This window comes from Coregonus lavaretus (assembly GCF_964263955.1).
Source record: "Coregonus lavaretus genome assembly, contig: HAP1_SCAFFOLD_346, whole genome shotgun sequence".
In the NCBI taxonomy this organism is placed as follows: domain Eukaryota; kingdom Metazoa; phylum Chordata; class Actinopteri; order Salmoniformes; family Salmonidae; genus Coregonus; species Coregonus lavaretus.
In genome coordinates, this window is record NW_028160720.1 from 65,001 (window position 1) to 82,757 (window position 17,757).

At 49.7% G+C, this 17,757-nt stretch overlaps 1 protein-coding gene across 1 annotated transcript in view; it reads left to right on the forward strand.

Annotated features, from left to right (window-relative positions):
- LOC311121513 (CXXC-type zinc finger protein 1-like) overlaps positions 1–17,757 on the forward strand; it is a gene marked incomplete at both ends in the record, with an annotated part of 40,988 nt that overhangs the window by 3,331 nt on the left and 19,900 nt on the right. Inside the window, 3 exons of the mRNA XM_084195993.1 lie at positions 16,171–16,326; positions 16,630–16,785; positions 17,417–17,527. Coding sequence (XP_084052119.1) covers positions 16,171–16,326; positions 16,630–16,785; positions 17,417–17,527 — 423 coding nt within the window. The remainder of the gene's footprint in view (positions 1–16,170; positions 16,327–16,629; positions 16,786–17,416; positions 17,528–17,757) is intronic.

The following is a 17,757-nucleotide window of genomic DNA, read 5'->3' on the forward strand; positions in this document are numbered from 1 at the left end:
CTGGGAGATGAATTCACCTTTCAGCAGGACAATAACCTCAAATACAAGGCCAAATCTACACTGGAATTGCTTACCTAGAAGACAGTGAATGTTCCTGAGTGGCCGAGTTACAGTTTTGACTTAAATCTGCTTGAAATCCAACCTGACAGAGCTTGAGAGGATCTGCAGAGAAGAATGGGAGAAACTCGCTGCTAAAGGTGCTTCAACAAAGTACTGAGTAAAGGGTCTGAACACTTATGTAAATGTGATATATCTAAAGACCTGTTTTTGCTTTGTCATTATTGGGTATTGTGTTTAGGTTGATTAAAACTAATATATACAGCTGTGGAAAAAAATTAAGAGACCACTGCAAATGTATCTTAAATCAGCATCTCTACATGTATGACAGCCATTCCATTCCAGTGTCTGTTGAATTCAAACACAGGCACACCTCATTATACTGAATTAGGTACTGATTAGGTGATCACCTGAACCAAATCTTATTTAACGAGGAAAAGTATAAAAACCACTGCTGTGGTCATCACTATCCTCTTGCAATAGGACCAGCTGGATGGCAAAAACAGTGCTAATAGTACCTCAAAAGTAATATTATTATTAAATTTTTTTGTGGGTATTTTACGCCCTTTTTCTCCCCTATTTCGTGGTATCCAATTGGTAGTTACAGTCCTGTCCCATCTCTGCAACCCCCATACGGACACGGGAGAGGCGAAGGTCGAGAGTCGCAACCCAACCGTGCCGCACTGCTTCTTGACACACTGCCCGCTTAACCTGGAAGCCAGCCGCACCAATGTGTCGGAGGAAACACCGTACACCTGGCGACCGAGTCAGTGTGCACTGCGCCCGGCCGGCCACAGGGGTCGCTATAGCGCGATGGGACAAGGACATCCCTGCCGGCCAAACCCTCCCCTACCCTGGACGACGCTGGGCCAATTGTGCGCCGCCCCATGGGTCTCCCGGTCGCGGCCGGCTACGACAGAGCCTGGATTCGAACCAGGATCTCTAGTGGCACAGCTAGCACTGCAATGCAGTGCCTTAGACATTTACATTTTACATTTACGTCATTTAGCAGACGCTCTTATCCAGAGCAACTTACAAATTGGTGCATTCACCTTATAGCCAGTGGGATAACCACTTTACAATGTTTTTTTTTTTGTTTGTTTGTTTTTTGGTTGGGGTAAGGGGGGGTAGAAGGATTACTTTATCCTATCCCAGGTATTCCTTAAAGAGGTGGGGTTTCAAGTGTCTCCGGAAGGTGGTGAGTGACTACGCTGTCCTGGCGTTGTGAGGGAGCTTGTTCCACCATTGGGGTGCCAGAGCAGCGAACAGTTTTGACTGGGCTGAGCGGGAACTGTGCTTCCGCAGAGGTAGGGGGGCCAGCAGGCCAGAGGTGGATGAACGCAATGCCCTCGTTTGGGTGTAGGGACTGATCAGAGCCTGAAGGTACGGAGGTGCCGTTCCCCTCACAGCTCCGTAGGCAAGCACCATGGTCTTGTAGCAGATGCGAGCTTCAACTGGAAGCCAGTGGAGTGTGCGGAGGAGCGGTGTGACGTGAGAGAACTTGGGAAGGTTGAACACCAGACGGGCTGCGGCATTCTGGATGAGTTGTAGGGGTTTAATGGCACAGGCAGGGAGCCCAGCCAACAGCGTGTTGCAGTAATCCAGACTGTGCAGCTTCCTGTGTAAGGCAGGGTCGTACTCTCCGAGTGTTGTAGAGCATGAACCTACAGGATCGGGTCACCGCCTTGATGTTAGCGGAGAACGACAGGGTGTTGTCCAGTGTCACGCCAAGGCTCTTCGCACTCTGGGAGGAGGACACAACGGAGTTGTCAACCGTGATGGCGAGATCATGGAACAGGCAGTCCTTCCCCGGGAGGAAGAGCAGCTCCATCTTGCCGAGGTTCAGCTTGAGGTGGTGATCCGTCATCCACACTGATATGTCTGCCAGACATGCAGAGATGCGATTCGCCACCTGGTTATCAGAAGGGGGAAAGGAGAAGATTAGTTGTGTGTCGTCTGCGTAGCAATGATAGGAGAGGCCATGTGAAGATATGACAGAGCCAAGTGACTTGGTGTATAGCGAGAATAGGAGAGGGCCTAGAACTGAGCCCTGGGGGACACCAGTGGTGAGAGCACGTGGTACGGAGACAGATTCTCGCCACACCACTTGGTAGGAGCGACCGGTCAGGTAGGACGCAATCCAAGAGTGAGCCGCGCCGGAGATGCCCAACTCGGAGAGGGTGGAGAGGAGGATCTGATGGTTCACAGTATCAAAGGCAGCAGACAGGTCTAGAAGGACAAGAGCAGAGGAGAGAGAGTTAGCTTTAGCAGTGCGGAGAGCCTCCGTGACACAGAGAAGAGCAGTCTCAGTTGAATGACCAGTCCTGAAACCTGACTGGTTTGGATCAAGAAGGTCATTCTGAGAGAGATAGCAAGAGAGTTGGCTAAAGACGGCACGCTCAATAGTTTTGGAAAGAAAAGAAAGAAGGGATACTGGTCTGTAGTTGTTGACATCAGTGGGATCGAGTGTTGGTTTTTTGAGAAGGGGTGCAACTCTCGCTCTCTTGAAGACGGAAGGGACATAGCCAGCGGTCAAGGATGAGTTGATCAGCGAGGTGAGGTAGGGGAGAAGGTCACCGGAGATGGTCTGGAGAAGAGAGGAGGGGATGGGGTCAAGCGGGCAGGTTGTTGGGCGGCCTGCAGTCACTAGTCGCAAGATTTTATCTGGAGAGAGAGGGGAGAAAGAAGTCAAAGCATAGGGTAGGGCAGTGTGAGCAGGACCAGCAGTGTCATTTGACTTAACAAACGAGGATCGGATGTCGTCAACCTTCTTTTCAAAATGGTTGACGAAGTCATCCACAGAGAGGGAGGAGGGGGGAGGGGGAGGAGGATTCAGCAGGGAGGAGAAGGTGGCAAAGAGCTTCCTAGGGTTAGAGGCAGATGCTTGGAATTTAGAGTGGTAGAAAGTGGCTTTAGCAGCAGAAACAGAGGAAGAAAATTTAGAGAGGAGGGAGTGAAAAGATGCCAGGTCCGCAGGGAGTCTAGTTTTCCTCCATTTCCGATCGGCTGCACGGAGCCCTGTTCTGTGAGTTCGCAATGAGTCGTCAAGCCACGGAGCAGGAGGGGAGGACCGAGCCGGCCGGGAGGATAGGGGACATAGAGAGTCAAAGGATGCAGAAAGGGAGGAGAGGAGGGTTGAGGAGGCAGAATCAGGAGATTGGAGGGAGAAGGATTGAGCAGAGGGAAGAGATGATAGGATGGAAGAGGAGAGAGTAACGGGAGAGAGAGAGCGAAGGTTGCGACGGCGCATTACCATCTGAGTAGGGGCAGAGTGAGTAGTGTTGGAGGAGAGCGAGAGAGAAAAGGATACAAAGTAGTGGTCGGAGACTTGGAGAGGAGTTGCAGTGAGATTAGTAGAAGAACAGCATCTAGTAAAGATGAGGTCAAGCGTATTGCCTGCCTTGTGAGTAGGGGGGGACGGTGAGAGGGTGAGGTCAAAAGAGGAGAGGAGTGGAAAGAAGGAGGCAGAGAGAAATGAGTCAAAGGTAGACGTAGGGAGGTTGAAGTCACCCAGAACTTTCAGGGGTGAGCCATCCTCAGGAAAGGAACTTGTCAAGCTCATTGATGAACTCTCCAAGGGAACCTGGAGGGCGATAAATGACAAGGATGTTAAGCTTGAATGGGCTAGTAACTGTGACAGCATGGAATTCAAATGAGGAGATAGACAGATGGGTCAGGGGAAAAAGAGAGAATGTCCATTTGGGAGAGATGAGGATTCCTGTGCCATCACCCTGCTGACCAGATGCTCTCGGGGTATGCGAGAACACATGGTCAGACGAGGAGAGAGCAGTAGGAGTAGCAGTGTTTTCAGTGGTAATCCATGTTTCCGTCAGCGCCAAGAAGTCGAGGGACTGGAGGGTAACATAGGCTGAGATGAACTCTGCCTTCTTGGCCGCAGAACGGCAGTTCCAGAGGCTGCCGGAGACCTGGAACTCCACGTGGGTCGTGCGTGCAGGGACCACCAGGTTAGAGAGGCAGCAGCCACGCGGTGTGAGGCGTTTGTATAGCCTGTGAGGAGAGGAGAGAACAGGGATAGACAGAGGCATAGTTGACAGGCTACAGATAATGGCTACAATAATGCAAAGGAGATCGGAATGAAATGAACTAAACATCTGGGAAAGCGAGAGAGCGGGGCCTCCCTCACTTACGTTTCACTGAAACACCCAAATATAACTCTCCCAACTTCCACCTCAGAAACTATAATTGTTGTAAACTACAGCGGTTCAATGTTTTCTAGGAATAGACTAACTTAGTTTATTCAGCTAGCTAACTTTGTACAGTATTCTTCCGTGAAAACTGTCCAGGGCACCTAGTCGTATGACGCCACAGCCAACTAGCATGCCGGCCTCCAACAACACGGTTTAGCACCAATACTCGGCCACAACAAACCACCAGTGTGTCAACACGCCAAGCAGATCATTCGTGTCCGTGTCTAACGTTGTGGGTTAGTCCCGACAGCTTGAGCGAGTCCGTCGTCAACTTATTCAGCCAGTTAGTTAGCTAGAATAGTTAGCATACTAGCTAGCCATTGCTTTCTGCCAACGAAGAAACCCGTCCTCTCACGGCACGAACACACAGAGAGAGCCAAGCTAACGTTAACTAGTCACCCATGTCCCAAATTCCCTTGAACGACTCTGGCTACCAGTATGTAAAAACAAAACACACTGCACCACTCGGGGGGCCCCCTCAAAAGTAATATTAATTAAAAAATAACTATTTTTAAATATTGTAAAAATATTAAAAGTGGTCATCAGCACTTTTCTCAGATTGTATTGAAGTGGTGCATCACATTAGGGAAAATATTTGAGAGTAATGAGCAAAGGGAAATAGATAAAAAATAATATTAAGTAATGCCAAAAGAGTTGAAAAGGAAAGTTTTGAGTGAGGAAAAGAAGGGTTCAATTCTGGCTTTACTGGCAGAGGGATACAGTGAGCGCCAGGTTGCTTCCATCCTTAAAATGTCAAAGACGGCGGTTCATAAGAACAAGGTCAAGCAGCAGACATTGGGGACAACAAAGCTACAGACCGGCAGAGGGCGAAAACGACTCTCTACTGACCGGGATGACCGCCAACTCATTCGAATGTCACTCAACAACCGTAGGATGACATCATGTGACCGGCAGCTGGGGTGACATGCACGGCGAGGACGATTCGAAACAGGCTCCTAGGGGCAGGGCTGAAGTCGTGCAAAGCTAGAAGAAAGTCCTTCATCAATGAGAAGCAAAGAAGAGCCAGGCTGAGGTTTGCAAAAGACCATAAGGATTGGACCGTAGAGGACTGGAGTAAGGTCATCTTCTCTGATGAGTCCAATTTTCAGCTTTGCCCAACACCTGGTCATCTAATGGTTAGACGGAGACCTGGAGAGGCCTACAAGCCACAGTGTCTCGCACCCACTGTGAAATTTGGTGGAGGATCGGTGATGATCTGGGGGTGCTTCAGCAAGGCTGGAATCGGGCAGATTTGTCTTTGTGAAGGACGCATGAAACTTGGAAGAAAACTTGCTTCCTTTTGCTCTGACATTGTTCCCCAACTCTGAGGATTGGTTTTTCCAGCAGGACAATGCACCATGCCAAACAGTCAGGTCAATCAAGGTGTGGATGGAGGACCACCAGATCAAGACCCTGTCATGGCCAGCCCAATCTCCAGACCTGAACCCCATTGAAAACTTCTGGAATGTGATCAAGAGGAAGATGGATGGTCACAAGCCATCAAACAAAGCTGAGTGCTGCATCAGATGACCTGGCCTCCACAATCCCCCGACCTCAACCAAATTGAGATGGTTTGGGATGAGTCGGACCGCAGAGTGAAGGAAAAGCAGCCAACAAGTGCTCAGCATATGTGGGAAGTCATTCAAGGCAAAGGGTGGCTATTTGAAGAATCTCAAATATAATATATATATTTATTTGTTTAACACTTTTTTGGTTACTACATGCTTCCAAATGTGTTATTTCATAGTTTTGATGTATTCACTATTATTCTACAATGTAGAAAATAGTAAAAATAAAGAAAAAACCTTGAATGAGTAGGTGTTCTAAAACTTTTCACCGTTGTTGTTGTTGTTTTATTTTACTTTTTTATTAAAAAATAAATGCATTGTTGGTTAATGGCTGTAAGTAAACATTTCACTGTAATGTCTACACCTGTTGTATTCGGCGCATGTGGCCAATACAATTTGATTTGATTTGATTCAAATGTTGAGTCAAACCATTCATTAACCATTAACAAATACCTTATAAATAATCTTGAGTTGACAATAACTCCTTTATAGCTGGTTTATAAGTACGTAGTACATTGTTAAATCATTTTAAATAGTGTTTATAAATGCTTAATTGACTATTTAGCTTTTTTGACATTTACAGATGTAGGAATAATGATTAATAAATGGTAAGTCAACTCTTTACAATCTGCTTATAAATGGTTTATTAAGGGACCTTAAGTGCTACCTACCAGGTAAATCCTGATTGATTCCTGACTGATTTCTGAATGATTCCAATGTGATTCCAATGTGATTCCAATAGCCGTGTTTACACAGTGATCATCTATAGCCTGGGTAAGACTCCTGATCTCTACAACATTTAACCTTACTTCTCTTGAAATTAAAATGTACAGTTTTAATGCAAGATATGAAATGTCACAATGATGTTTGTTTTTCAAATTATGTATTTTGTTAAAACAGAAGAAATGAAATAAATAGCCCACATTATCTTGAAAATATATTAAAGGTTAAATACAAAAAATTAAAGCGTTATATCAGTCTTAAGTATTATGTCGTTCAGATTTTTTAATTATCATTAGATAAGGCCCTATACATTTTGTTTTTTTGTTTTCCCAAATTCCGTTTTCTCTTTTTCTGTTGAGTTTTGCCCTCAAAATCACAAAATTTTAATAGAAAAACAACAACATTGGAAGTCCACACCAAACGTTTAAACCACATCAGGAGGCCACTTTTGACATCTAGGAAACATCAGAGAGATGTGGATTTTTGGGTGTAGTTACCTTTTAATTAAAGTGTACACCTAGCAAGAGGCTGTTGTTAGCAGTGTTTTTGTAGCGCACATGTGACGGTAGAGTTTGCTAAACAAATACCCACTGGATTGATAAAAATAATAATGATCTCATTCTGCCAATTAAGCATAGGCTACTTTATTTGCAGAGCCTAGGCCTACCAGTAGGGAGCCATATGAACATCTCTCTTACCGATTCGGTAGGCTACACTAAAGCTTTGTTCACGTTGGCAGTTTGAAAGGACTCAAATCCAATTTTTTGGGATCCGATTCAAATCTGTTATTTTTTTCTGCTGTCTGAAACAAAAAGCACAAGGAATTAGATATTTCAAAATCAAATCAATTTTTATTTGTCACATCCGGCGCGAATACAACGTGAAATGCTTACTTACAAGCTTACTTACAAGCCCTTAACCAACAATGCAGTTTTAAGAAAATAGAGTTCAGAAAATATGGGAGGCATTGTTGTCACCTTACCTTGCTGCATAACTTCTGAGTGATAGAAAGCACAAGGACCACCACCAATCAGCCTACACCAGTGGTTCCCAACCTTTTTCAGTTACTGTACCAGCAACTGAAGTACCCCATCTTGTGCATTTTACCAGTAGGCCTATGGTCTCATGAGGCTTCTCAAGTAACCCCGTGTGGATAGACCAAATACCCCCAGGGGTCCTAGAACCCCTGGTTGGGAACCACTGGCCTACACCACTGCACACACACCTGTCATTACTATAACATTTACATTTTACATTTACATCATTTAGCAGACGCTCTTATCCAGAGCGACTTACAAATTGGTGCATTCACCCTATAGCCAGTGTCTCCTGAGTGGCGCAGTGGTCTAAGGCACTGCTTCGCAGTGCTAACTGTGCCACTAGAGATCCTGGTTCGAATCCAGGCTCTGTCGCAGCCGGCCGCGACCGGGAGACTCATGGGCGGCGCACAATTGGCCCAGCGTCGTCCAGGGTAGGGGAGGGAATGGCCGGCAGGGATGTAGCTCAGTTGATAGAGCATGGCGTTTGCAACGCCAGGGTTGTGGGTTCGATTCCCACGGGGGGCCAGTATAAAAAAATAAATAAAAAATATTCACTAACTGTAAGTCGCTCTGGATAAGGGCGTCTGCTAAATGACTAAAATGTAAATGATGTAATGGATAACCACTTTACTATTATTATTATTATTATTATTTATTTTTTTGTTATTTTTTTTTATTTTTTTGGGGGGGGGGGGGGGGGGGGGTAGAAGGATTACTTCATCCTATCCCAGGTATTCCTTAAAGAGGTGCGGTTTCAAATGTCTCCGGAAGGTGGTGAGTGACTCCGCTGTCCTGGCGTCGTGAGGGAGCTTGTTCCACCATTGGGGTGCCAGAGCAGCGAACAGTTTTGACTGGGCTGAGCGGGAACTATGCTTCCGCAGAGGAAGGGGAGCCAGCAGGCCAGAGGTGGATGAACGCAATGCCCTCGTTTGGGTGTAGGGACTGATCAGAGCCTGAAGGTACGGAGGTGCCGTTCCCCTCACTGCTCCATAGGCAAGCACCATGGTCTTGTAACGGATGCGAGCTTCAACTGGAAGCCAGTGGAGTGTGCGGAGGAGGGGGGTGACGTGAGAGAACTTGGGAAGGTTGAACACCAGACGGGCTGCGGCATTCTGGATGAGTTGTAGGGGTTTAATGGCACAGGCAGGGAGCCCAGCCAACAGCGAGTTGCAGTAATCCAGACGGGAGATGACAAGTGCCTGGATTAGGACCTGTGCCGCTTCCTGTGTAAGGCAGGGTCGTACTCTCCGAATGTTGTAGAGCATGAACCTGCAGGATCGGGTCACCGCCTTGATGTTAGCGGAGAACGACAGGGTGTTGTCCAGGGTCACGCCAAGGCTCTTCGCACTCTGGGAGGAGGACACAACGGAGTTGTCAACCGTGATGGCGAGATCATGGAACGGGCAGTCCTTCCCCGGGAGGAAGAGCAGCTCCGTCTTGCCAGGGTTCAGCTTGAGGTGGTGATCCGTCATCCATACTGATATGTCTGCCAGACATGCAGAGATGCGATTCGCCACCTGGTTATCAGAAGGGGGAAAGGAGAAGATTAGTTGTGTATCGTCAGCGTAGCAATGATAGGAGAGGCCATGTGAGGATATGACAGAGCCAAGTGACTTGGTGTATAGGGAGAAAAGGAGAGGGCCTAGAACTGAGCCCTGGGGGACACCAGTGGTGAGAGCACGTGGTGCGGAGACAGCTTCTCGCCACGCCACTTGGTAGGAGCGACCGGTCAGGTAGGACGCAATCCAGGAGTGAGCCGCGCCGGAGATGCCCAGCTCGGAGAGGGTGGAGAGGAGGATCTGATGGTTCACAGTATCAAAGGCAGCAGACAGGTCTAGAAGGACAAGAGCAGAGGAGAGAGAGTTAGCTTTAGCAGTGCGGAGAGCCTCCGTGACACAGAGAAGAGCAGTCTCAGTTGAATGACCAGTCCTGAAACCTGACTGGTTTGGATCAAGAAGGTCATTCTGAGAGAGATAGCAAGAGAGTTGGCTAAAGACGGCACGCTCAATAGTTTTATGACAACCATGTCAGAAAATTACTGCTCTCTGAGCACACACAGATCCGATTTGGTCGCTTGTAACTTGCTGTTTGGAGAGTCAGTATTCCAAAACGGATTTGAAAAACAAAACTGATTTGAGCATTAAGGCCTGCATTGTGAACAAGGCTTATCTGACGAGAGGAGAGTCACTCACTTTAGCGTCACTGTCTGACAAGCCCCGACATCCTAGGAAAAGAAACCAAGGAAATCTTTTGGTTTACTTGTCCCGATGCAATACCATGGACATATAACCATGTTGCATGATTTATGAATGGCAAAGGGATATAGAAGATCGACTTTATTCAGTCTGTTAGACACCTTTTATAAACTTGCTGTTCAGTTTTCAATCAAAGCACAGTAAACGTGATAAGCTAATTTCCCGACGATGGCTCACCACTCATCGTACTGGGCGACTTCAACCTCCCGACGCCTGACATCGACTCATTTCTTTCCACCTCTTATTTTCCCTGCGTGCCTCTTTTGACCTCCCCCTTTCCCAGTCCCTTCTCACTCACATAGCAGGCAATACACTTGAACTCATCTTTAGTAGAGGCTGTTCTTCTACTAATCTCACTGCAACCCCCCTCCATGTCTCTGATCACCACTTTGTTTCCTTGCCTCTCCATCTCTCCTCCAACCCTACCCACTCAGCCCCAACCAGATGGTCATGTGCCGTCGCAATCTACACTCTCTCTCTCTCCCACCACTCTCTCCTCTTCTATCCTATCATCTCTCCCTTCTGTTAAATCCTTCTCCCTCCTGTCTTCTGACTCAGCCTCTTTGACCCTACTCTCCTCCCTTTCCACCTCCTTTGACTCCCAATGTCCCCTTTCCTCCTGGCCGGCTCGAACTTCCGTGGCTGAGTGACTCACTACATACACACAGAACAAGGCTGCGGGCAGCTGAGTGACTCACTACATACACACAGAACAAGGCTGCGGGCAGCTGAGTGACTCACTACATACACACAGAACAAGGCTGCGGGCAGCTGAGTGACTCACTACATACACACAGAACAGGGCTGCGGGCAGCTGAGTGACTCACTACATACACACAGAACAAGGCTGCGGGCAGCTGAGTGACTCACTACATACACACAGAACAGGGCTGCGGGCAGCTGAGTGACTCACTACATACACACAGAACAGGGCTGCGGGCAGCTGAGTGACTCACTACATACACACAGAACAAGGCTGCGGGCAGCTGAGTGACTCACTACATACACACAGAACAAGGCTGCGGGCAGCTGAGTGACTCACTACATACACACAGAACAAGGCTGCGGGCAGCTGAGTGACTCACTACATACACACAGAACAAGGCTGCGGGCAGCTGAGTGACTCACTACATACACACAGAACAAGGCTGCGGGCAGCTGAGTGACTCACTACATACACACAGAACAAGGCTGCGGGCAGCTGAGTGACTCACTACATACACACAGAACAAGGCTGCGGGCAGCTGAGTGACTCACTACATACACACAGAACAGGGCTGCGGGCAGCTGAGTGACTCACTACATACACACAGAACAAGGCTGCGGGCAGCTGAGTGACTCACTACATACACACAGAACAAGGCTGCGGGCAGCTGAGTGACTCACTACATACACACAGAACAAGGCTGCGGGCAGCTGAGTGACTCACTACATACACACAGAACAAGGCTGCGGGCAGCTGAGTGACTCACTACATACACACAGAACAAGGCTGCGGGCAGCTGAGTGACTCACTACATACACACAGAACAAGGCTGCGGGCAGCTGAGTGACTCACTACATACACACAGAACAAGGCTGCGGGCAGCTGAGTGACTCACTACATACACACAGAACAAGGCTGCGGGCAGCTGAGTGACTCACTACATACACACAGAACAAGGCTGCGGGCAGCTGAGTGACTCACTACATACACACAGAACAAGGCTGCGGGCAGCTGAGTGACTCACTACATACACACAGAACAAGGCTGCGGGCAGCTGAGTGACTCACTACATACACACAGAACAGGGCTGCGGGCAGCTGAGTGACTCACTACATACACACAGAACAGGGCTGCGGGCAGCTGAGTGACTCACTACATACACACAGAACAGGGCTGCGGGCAGCTGAGTGACTCACTACATACACACAGAACAAGGCTGCGGGCAGCTGAGTGAAAATGGAGGAAAACTAAACTTCCTAGGGACCTATCATCCGTTCAGCCACTTTCTATCACTCTAAATTTCAAGCCTCTGCCTCCTAGGGAACTCTTTTTCACCGTCTCCTCCCTCCTTAATCCTCCACTTCCTCCTCCTCCCTCTCTGAGGACGACATTGAAAAAAAGGTTGACGACATCTGCTCGTCATTCACTCAGCCTACTGAGTCCACTGGTCCCAATCACACAGAACTACACTTGACCTCTTTCTCCCCTCTCTCTCCAGATGAGATCCTGCAACTAGTGAGGTCCGGCCAATCGGCAATCTGCCAACTCGACCCCATCCTTCCTCCTTCTCCAGTCCATCTCTGGAGACCTTCTCCCATTCCTCACTTCGCTCATCAACTCATCCCTGACCACTGGCTGCTTCCCCTCTGACTTCAAGATGGCCAGAGTCGCTCCCCTCCTCAAGAAACCAACACTCGACTCATCTGACATCAAAAACTACAGACCCGTATCCCTTCTTTCTTTTCTTTCCAAAACACTTGAGCGTTCTGTCTCTGATCAACTATCTCTCTCAGAACGCTCTTCTTGATCCTAACCAGTCAGCCTTCAAGACGGGTCACTCAACTGCGACTGCTCTCCTCTGTGTCACAGAGGCTCCCCGCTCTGCCAAAACTGACTCTCTCTCCTCTGTTCTCATCCTTCAAGATCTATCCGCTGACTTCGACACTGTGAACCATCAGATCCTCCTCTCCACCCTCTCAGGGCTGGGCGTTTCAGGCTCTGCACACTCTTGGATTGCATCTTACCTGGCAGGCCGCTCCTACCAGGTGGCGTGGAGAGGATCTGTGTCTGCACCACATACTCTCACTACTGGTGTCCCCCAGGGCTCGGTCCTAGGCCCTCTCCTCTTCTCTCTGTACACCAAGTCACTCGGCTCCGTCATATCCTCACATGGTCTCTCCTATCATTGCAATGCAGATGACACTCAATTACTTTTCTCATTCCCCCATTCTGACACATCTCTGCGTGCATGGCAGATATCTCAGCATGGATGTCGGTCCACCACCTCAAGTTCAACCTGTCACACCCTGGCTCTGGGGACTCTATATGTTGAGCCAGGGTGTGTAGATTCTATGTGTTTGTTCTATGTTCACAGTCTAGTTTGTATTTCTATGTTGGCCAGAATGGTTCCCAATCAGAGGCAACGAGTGTCAGCTGTTGCTGGTTGTCTCTGATTGGGAGCCATATTTAGACAGGCTGTGTTCCCACAGGTGTTGTGGGATCTTGTTCCTTTTGGTTTGTTCCAGTTGGTTGTGTTTTACCTAGGACGTCACGATATCGTTTATTGTTTTGTTAGTGTTATCACTGTTGATAATAAAGTATGTTCGTTCATCACGCTGCGCCTTGGTCTACTCCGTTCAACGATCGTGACAGAAGATCCCACCATACCAGGACCAAGCAGCGTGTCCAGGAGCAGGCAGCCTGGACGTGGGAGCAGATAATGGACGGGCAGGGGTCCTGGACATGGGAGGAAATCCAGGCCGGGATGGATCGCCGTCCATGGAAGGAGACGGTAGAGGCTCGACGGAGAGAGGAGCAACGGCGTCAACAGGGTCGTCGTCGGACGGACGAGAGGCAACCCCAAAAAATGTTTAGGGGGGGGCACACGGCATGGGTGACGGGGCAGCAGGAGGCAACTACAGGGCGTATTAGGAGGTTAGGTGAGGAGGCCACCAGGTTAAGGGGGCTATTGGTCCAGAGGGAGCAGGAGTTAGTGGTTCAGAGGGTGGAGCTACTGGAGGCGATAAGGGAGAAGGTGAGAGTAGAGGCACGGCGAGAGGAACTGTGTAGGCAGCTGAGGGAGCGGAGGGTTATGACGAAACCCAGTCCCGCTCCACACACCAAGCAAGTGGTGTGCGTCACCAGTCCGGTCCGGCCCGTTCCTGCTCCCCGCACTAAGTTGATGGTGCGCGTCGCCAGCCCGGCCCGGCCTGTTCCTGTCCCTCGCACTAAGCCTACGGTGCGCGTCGCCAGCCCGGCCCGGCCTGTTCCTGCCACTCGCACCAAGCCTATGGTGTGCGTCGCCAGCCCGGCCCGGCCTGTTCCTGCCACTCGCACCAAGCCTATGGTGCGTGTCGGCAGCCCGGCCCGGCCTGTTCCTGCCACTCGCACCAAGCCTACGGTGCGCGTCGCCAGCCCGGCCCGGCCTGTTCCTGCCACTCGCACCAAGCCTACGGTGCGCGTCGCCAGCCCGGCCCGGCCTGTTCCTGCCACTCGCACCAAGCCTACGGTGCGCGTCGCCAGCCCGGCCCGGCCTGTTCCTGCCACTCGCACCAAGCCTACGGTGCGCGTCGCCAGCCCGGCCCGGCCTGTTCCTGCCACTCGCACCAAGCCTACGGTGCGCGTCGCCAGCCCGGCCCGGCCTGTTCCTGCCACTCGCACCAAGCCAGGGGTGCGAGTCGTCAGCCCGGTAGGGCCCGTTCCTGCTCCACGCACCAAGCCAGGGGTGCGAGTCGTCAACCCGGTACGGCCCGTTCCTGCTCCACGCACTAAGCCAGGGGTGCGCATCGTCAGCCCGGTACGGCCCGTTCCTGCTCCACGCACCAAGCCAGGGGTGCGCATCGTCAGCCCGGTCCGGCCCGTTGCTGCTCCACGCACCAAGCCAGGGGTGCGCATCATCAGCCCGGTAGGGCCCGTTCCTGCTCCACGCACCAAGCCAGGGGTGCGCATCGTCGGCCCGGTCCCGCCTGTTGCTGCTCCACGCACCAAGCCAGGGGTGCGCATCGTCAGCCCGGTCCGGCCCGTTCCTGCTCCACGCACCAAGCCAGGGGTGCGCGTCGTCAGTCCGGCACAACCCGTGCCTGGGTACCGGTGCCTGGTCAGGTACCGGTCAGCTGCTCCACACCGGCGCTTAAGCAATCCGCTCCTACGATGTCCAGTCCAGCTCCAGCCAGCGGGGCCAGACCGGACCAGGGGCGCTACGGGGGGGATTATTGGAGGGTGGTGGGCAAGCCCGGAGCCGGAACCGCCTCCGAGGAGGAATGCCCACCCAGCCCACCCCTGTTTGGTTTATGTTGAGGCGCGGTCGCAGTCCGCGCCTTTGGGGGGGGGGGGTACTGTCACACCCTGGCTCTGGGGACTCTATATGTTGAGCCAGGGTGTGTAGATTCTATGTGTTTGTTCTATGTTCACAGTCTAGTTTGTATTTCTATGTTGGCCAGAATGGTTCCCAATCAGAGGCAACGAGTGTCAGCTGTTGCTGGTTGTCTCTGATTGGGAGCCATATTTAGACAGGCTGTGTTCCCACAGGTGTTGTGGGATCTTGTTCCTTTTGGTTTGTTCCAGTTGGTTGTGTTTTACCTAGGACGTCACGATATCGTTTATTGTTTTGTTAGTGTTATCACTGTTGATAATAAAGTATGTTCGTTCATCACGCTGCGCCTTGGTCTACTCCGTTCAACGATCGTGACACAACCTCGACAAGACGGAGCTGCTCTTCCTCCCGGGGAAGTCCTGCCCGCTCAAAGGCCTCTCCATCACGGTTGATAACTCCACGTGTTCCCTTCCCAGAGTGCAAATAACCTTGGTGTGACCCTGGACAACACCCTGTCGTTCTCTGCAAACATTTTTTAAAAGTGACTCGCTCCTGCAGGTTCATTCTCTACAACATCCGTAGAGTACGACCCTAACTCACACAGGAAGCGGTGCAGGTCCTAATCCAGGCACTCGTCATATCCCGTCTGGACTACTGCAACTCTGTTGGCTGGGCTCCCCACTTGTGCCATCAAACCCCTACAACTCATCCAGAACGCTGCAGCCCGTCTGGTGTTCAACCTTCCCAAGTTCTCTCATGTCACCCCGCTCCTCCGCACACTCCACTGGCTTCCAGTTGAAGCTCGCATCCACTACAAGACCCTGGTGTTTACCTACGGAACATCAAGAGGAACTGCCCCTCCCTACATTCAGGATATGCCCAAACCCTACATCCCAACCCGAGAACTCCGTTCTGCCACCTCTGGTCTCTTGGCCTTCCCACCTTTACGACTGTGATATGTGGTTGTCTCACCTAACTATCTTAAGATGAATGCACTAACTGTAAATCGCTCTGGATGTCTGCTAAATTACTAAAATTTAAGATGTACACAGGCAGCCCAATTCTGATATTTTGTCTTATTGGCAAATATTTGATTGGTTAAAGGCCAATAAGATCAGACTGGGCTGTGTAAACCCAATGTGATTCCAGTATGATTCCAGTGTGATTCCAATGTGATTCCAGTATGATTGCAATGTGATTCCAATGTGATTCCAGTGTGATTCCGATATGATTCCAATGTGATTCCAATGTGATTCCAATGTGATTCCAATGTGATTCCAATGTGATTCCCTTGTGTGCAGGTGAAGCGTTCGGCCCGTATGTGTGGAGAGTGTGAGCCGTGCAGGAGGACTGAGGACTGTGCTCAGTGTGATTTCTGTAAAGACATGAAGAAGTTTGGAGGACCCAATAAGATAAGACAGAAGTGCAGACTCAGGCAGTGTGACGTCCGAGCTCGGGTGAGTCCATAGACTGTTTTAGCATGGGCAGCGGCATTGATTTATGCCTCTCAAGCAACCACCAAACCTCGACAAAAGTGCACTCTTTATTCATTTACACTATTGAAGCCTCTGAAACGGACATTATTGTAGAGACCCTAACCCAACACCTAGCGACCTCGTCAACAGGTTTGGATTTCTTTACGTAAAAGCTAAGATGTTGGGTTGACAGTCGGTGGACCTAGGTTTGAGTACTTGACTGGGTTACCCCCCCCCCCGAATTAGCTTCAGTATATTTGATGCACCATGTCTCTCTCGCTGTAGAAAATGCTTCGTGTAAAGGATGAGGAGTTTGCCCTTTCTGGTCGGGAGGGCAGAGGGAGTCTGAGAAGAGGAGGGCATCTGTCTGATGACTACAGTGAGAATGAGATGGAGCTCTACCATCAGTACAAGGCTGCAGGCTACGAGGATAACAATATGGTCAGATTATCACTCACACACGGACGGACAGACAGACACACACACACGGACAGACACACACACACACACACACACACGGACAGACAGACAGACAGACAGACACACGGACAGACAGACAGACACACACACACAACACACACACACGGACAGACAGACAGACACACACACACAACACACACAGACAGACAGACAGACAGACACACACACACACACACGGACAGACAGACAGACAGACAGACAGACAGACAGACAGACAGACAGACAGACAGACAGACAGACAGACAGACACACAGACACACAACACACACACAGACAGATTATCGCTCACACACGGACGGACAGACAGGCACACACACACAACACACACACGGACAGATTATCACACACACACGGACATCCGCTCACACACGGACGGACGGACAGACAGACACACAACACACACACACAACACACACACACACACAACACACACACACAACACACACACACACACACACACACACATACAGACAGACAGACAGTATACTAGCTTTGTTAGTTAGAAGTGGAGATATGAATATATTTTGATTGATTGATTGCTCGATTAGTTAATTTATTGATTGATTGATTATCTCCTGTGGTATCAATGCAGCCATGGCATAGTGATGATGAGGAGGTGACCTTTGACCCCGTGCAGCGGAAGAGGGCTGTGAAGGTCAAACACGTCAAGAGACGAGAGAAGAGATGGGACAAGAAGGAGAAGGTACAGAAAGTACTACAACCTTGTCCATAACACTAAGGCACATGTTTTGCAAAAGCAAAATGACCATAAACCTAATTGTAATCTGGCATCGTGATTTAATTTCAAACTTTTCTTCAACAATGCGTAATATATTTATAGAGATATATTATAGAGATATATTATAAAGATACAGTATATTATAGAGATATATTATAGAGCGATACAGTGCCTTGCAAAAGTATTCATCCCCC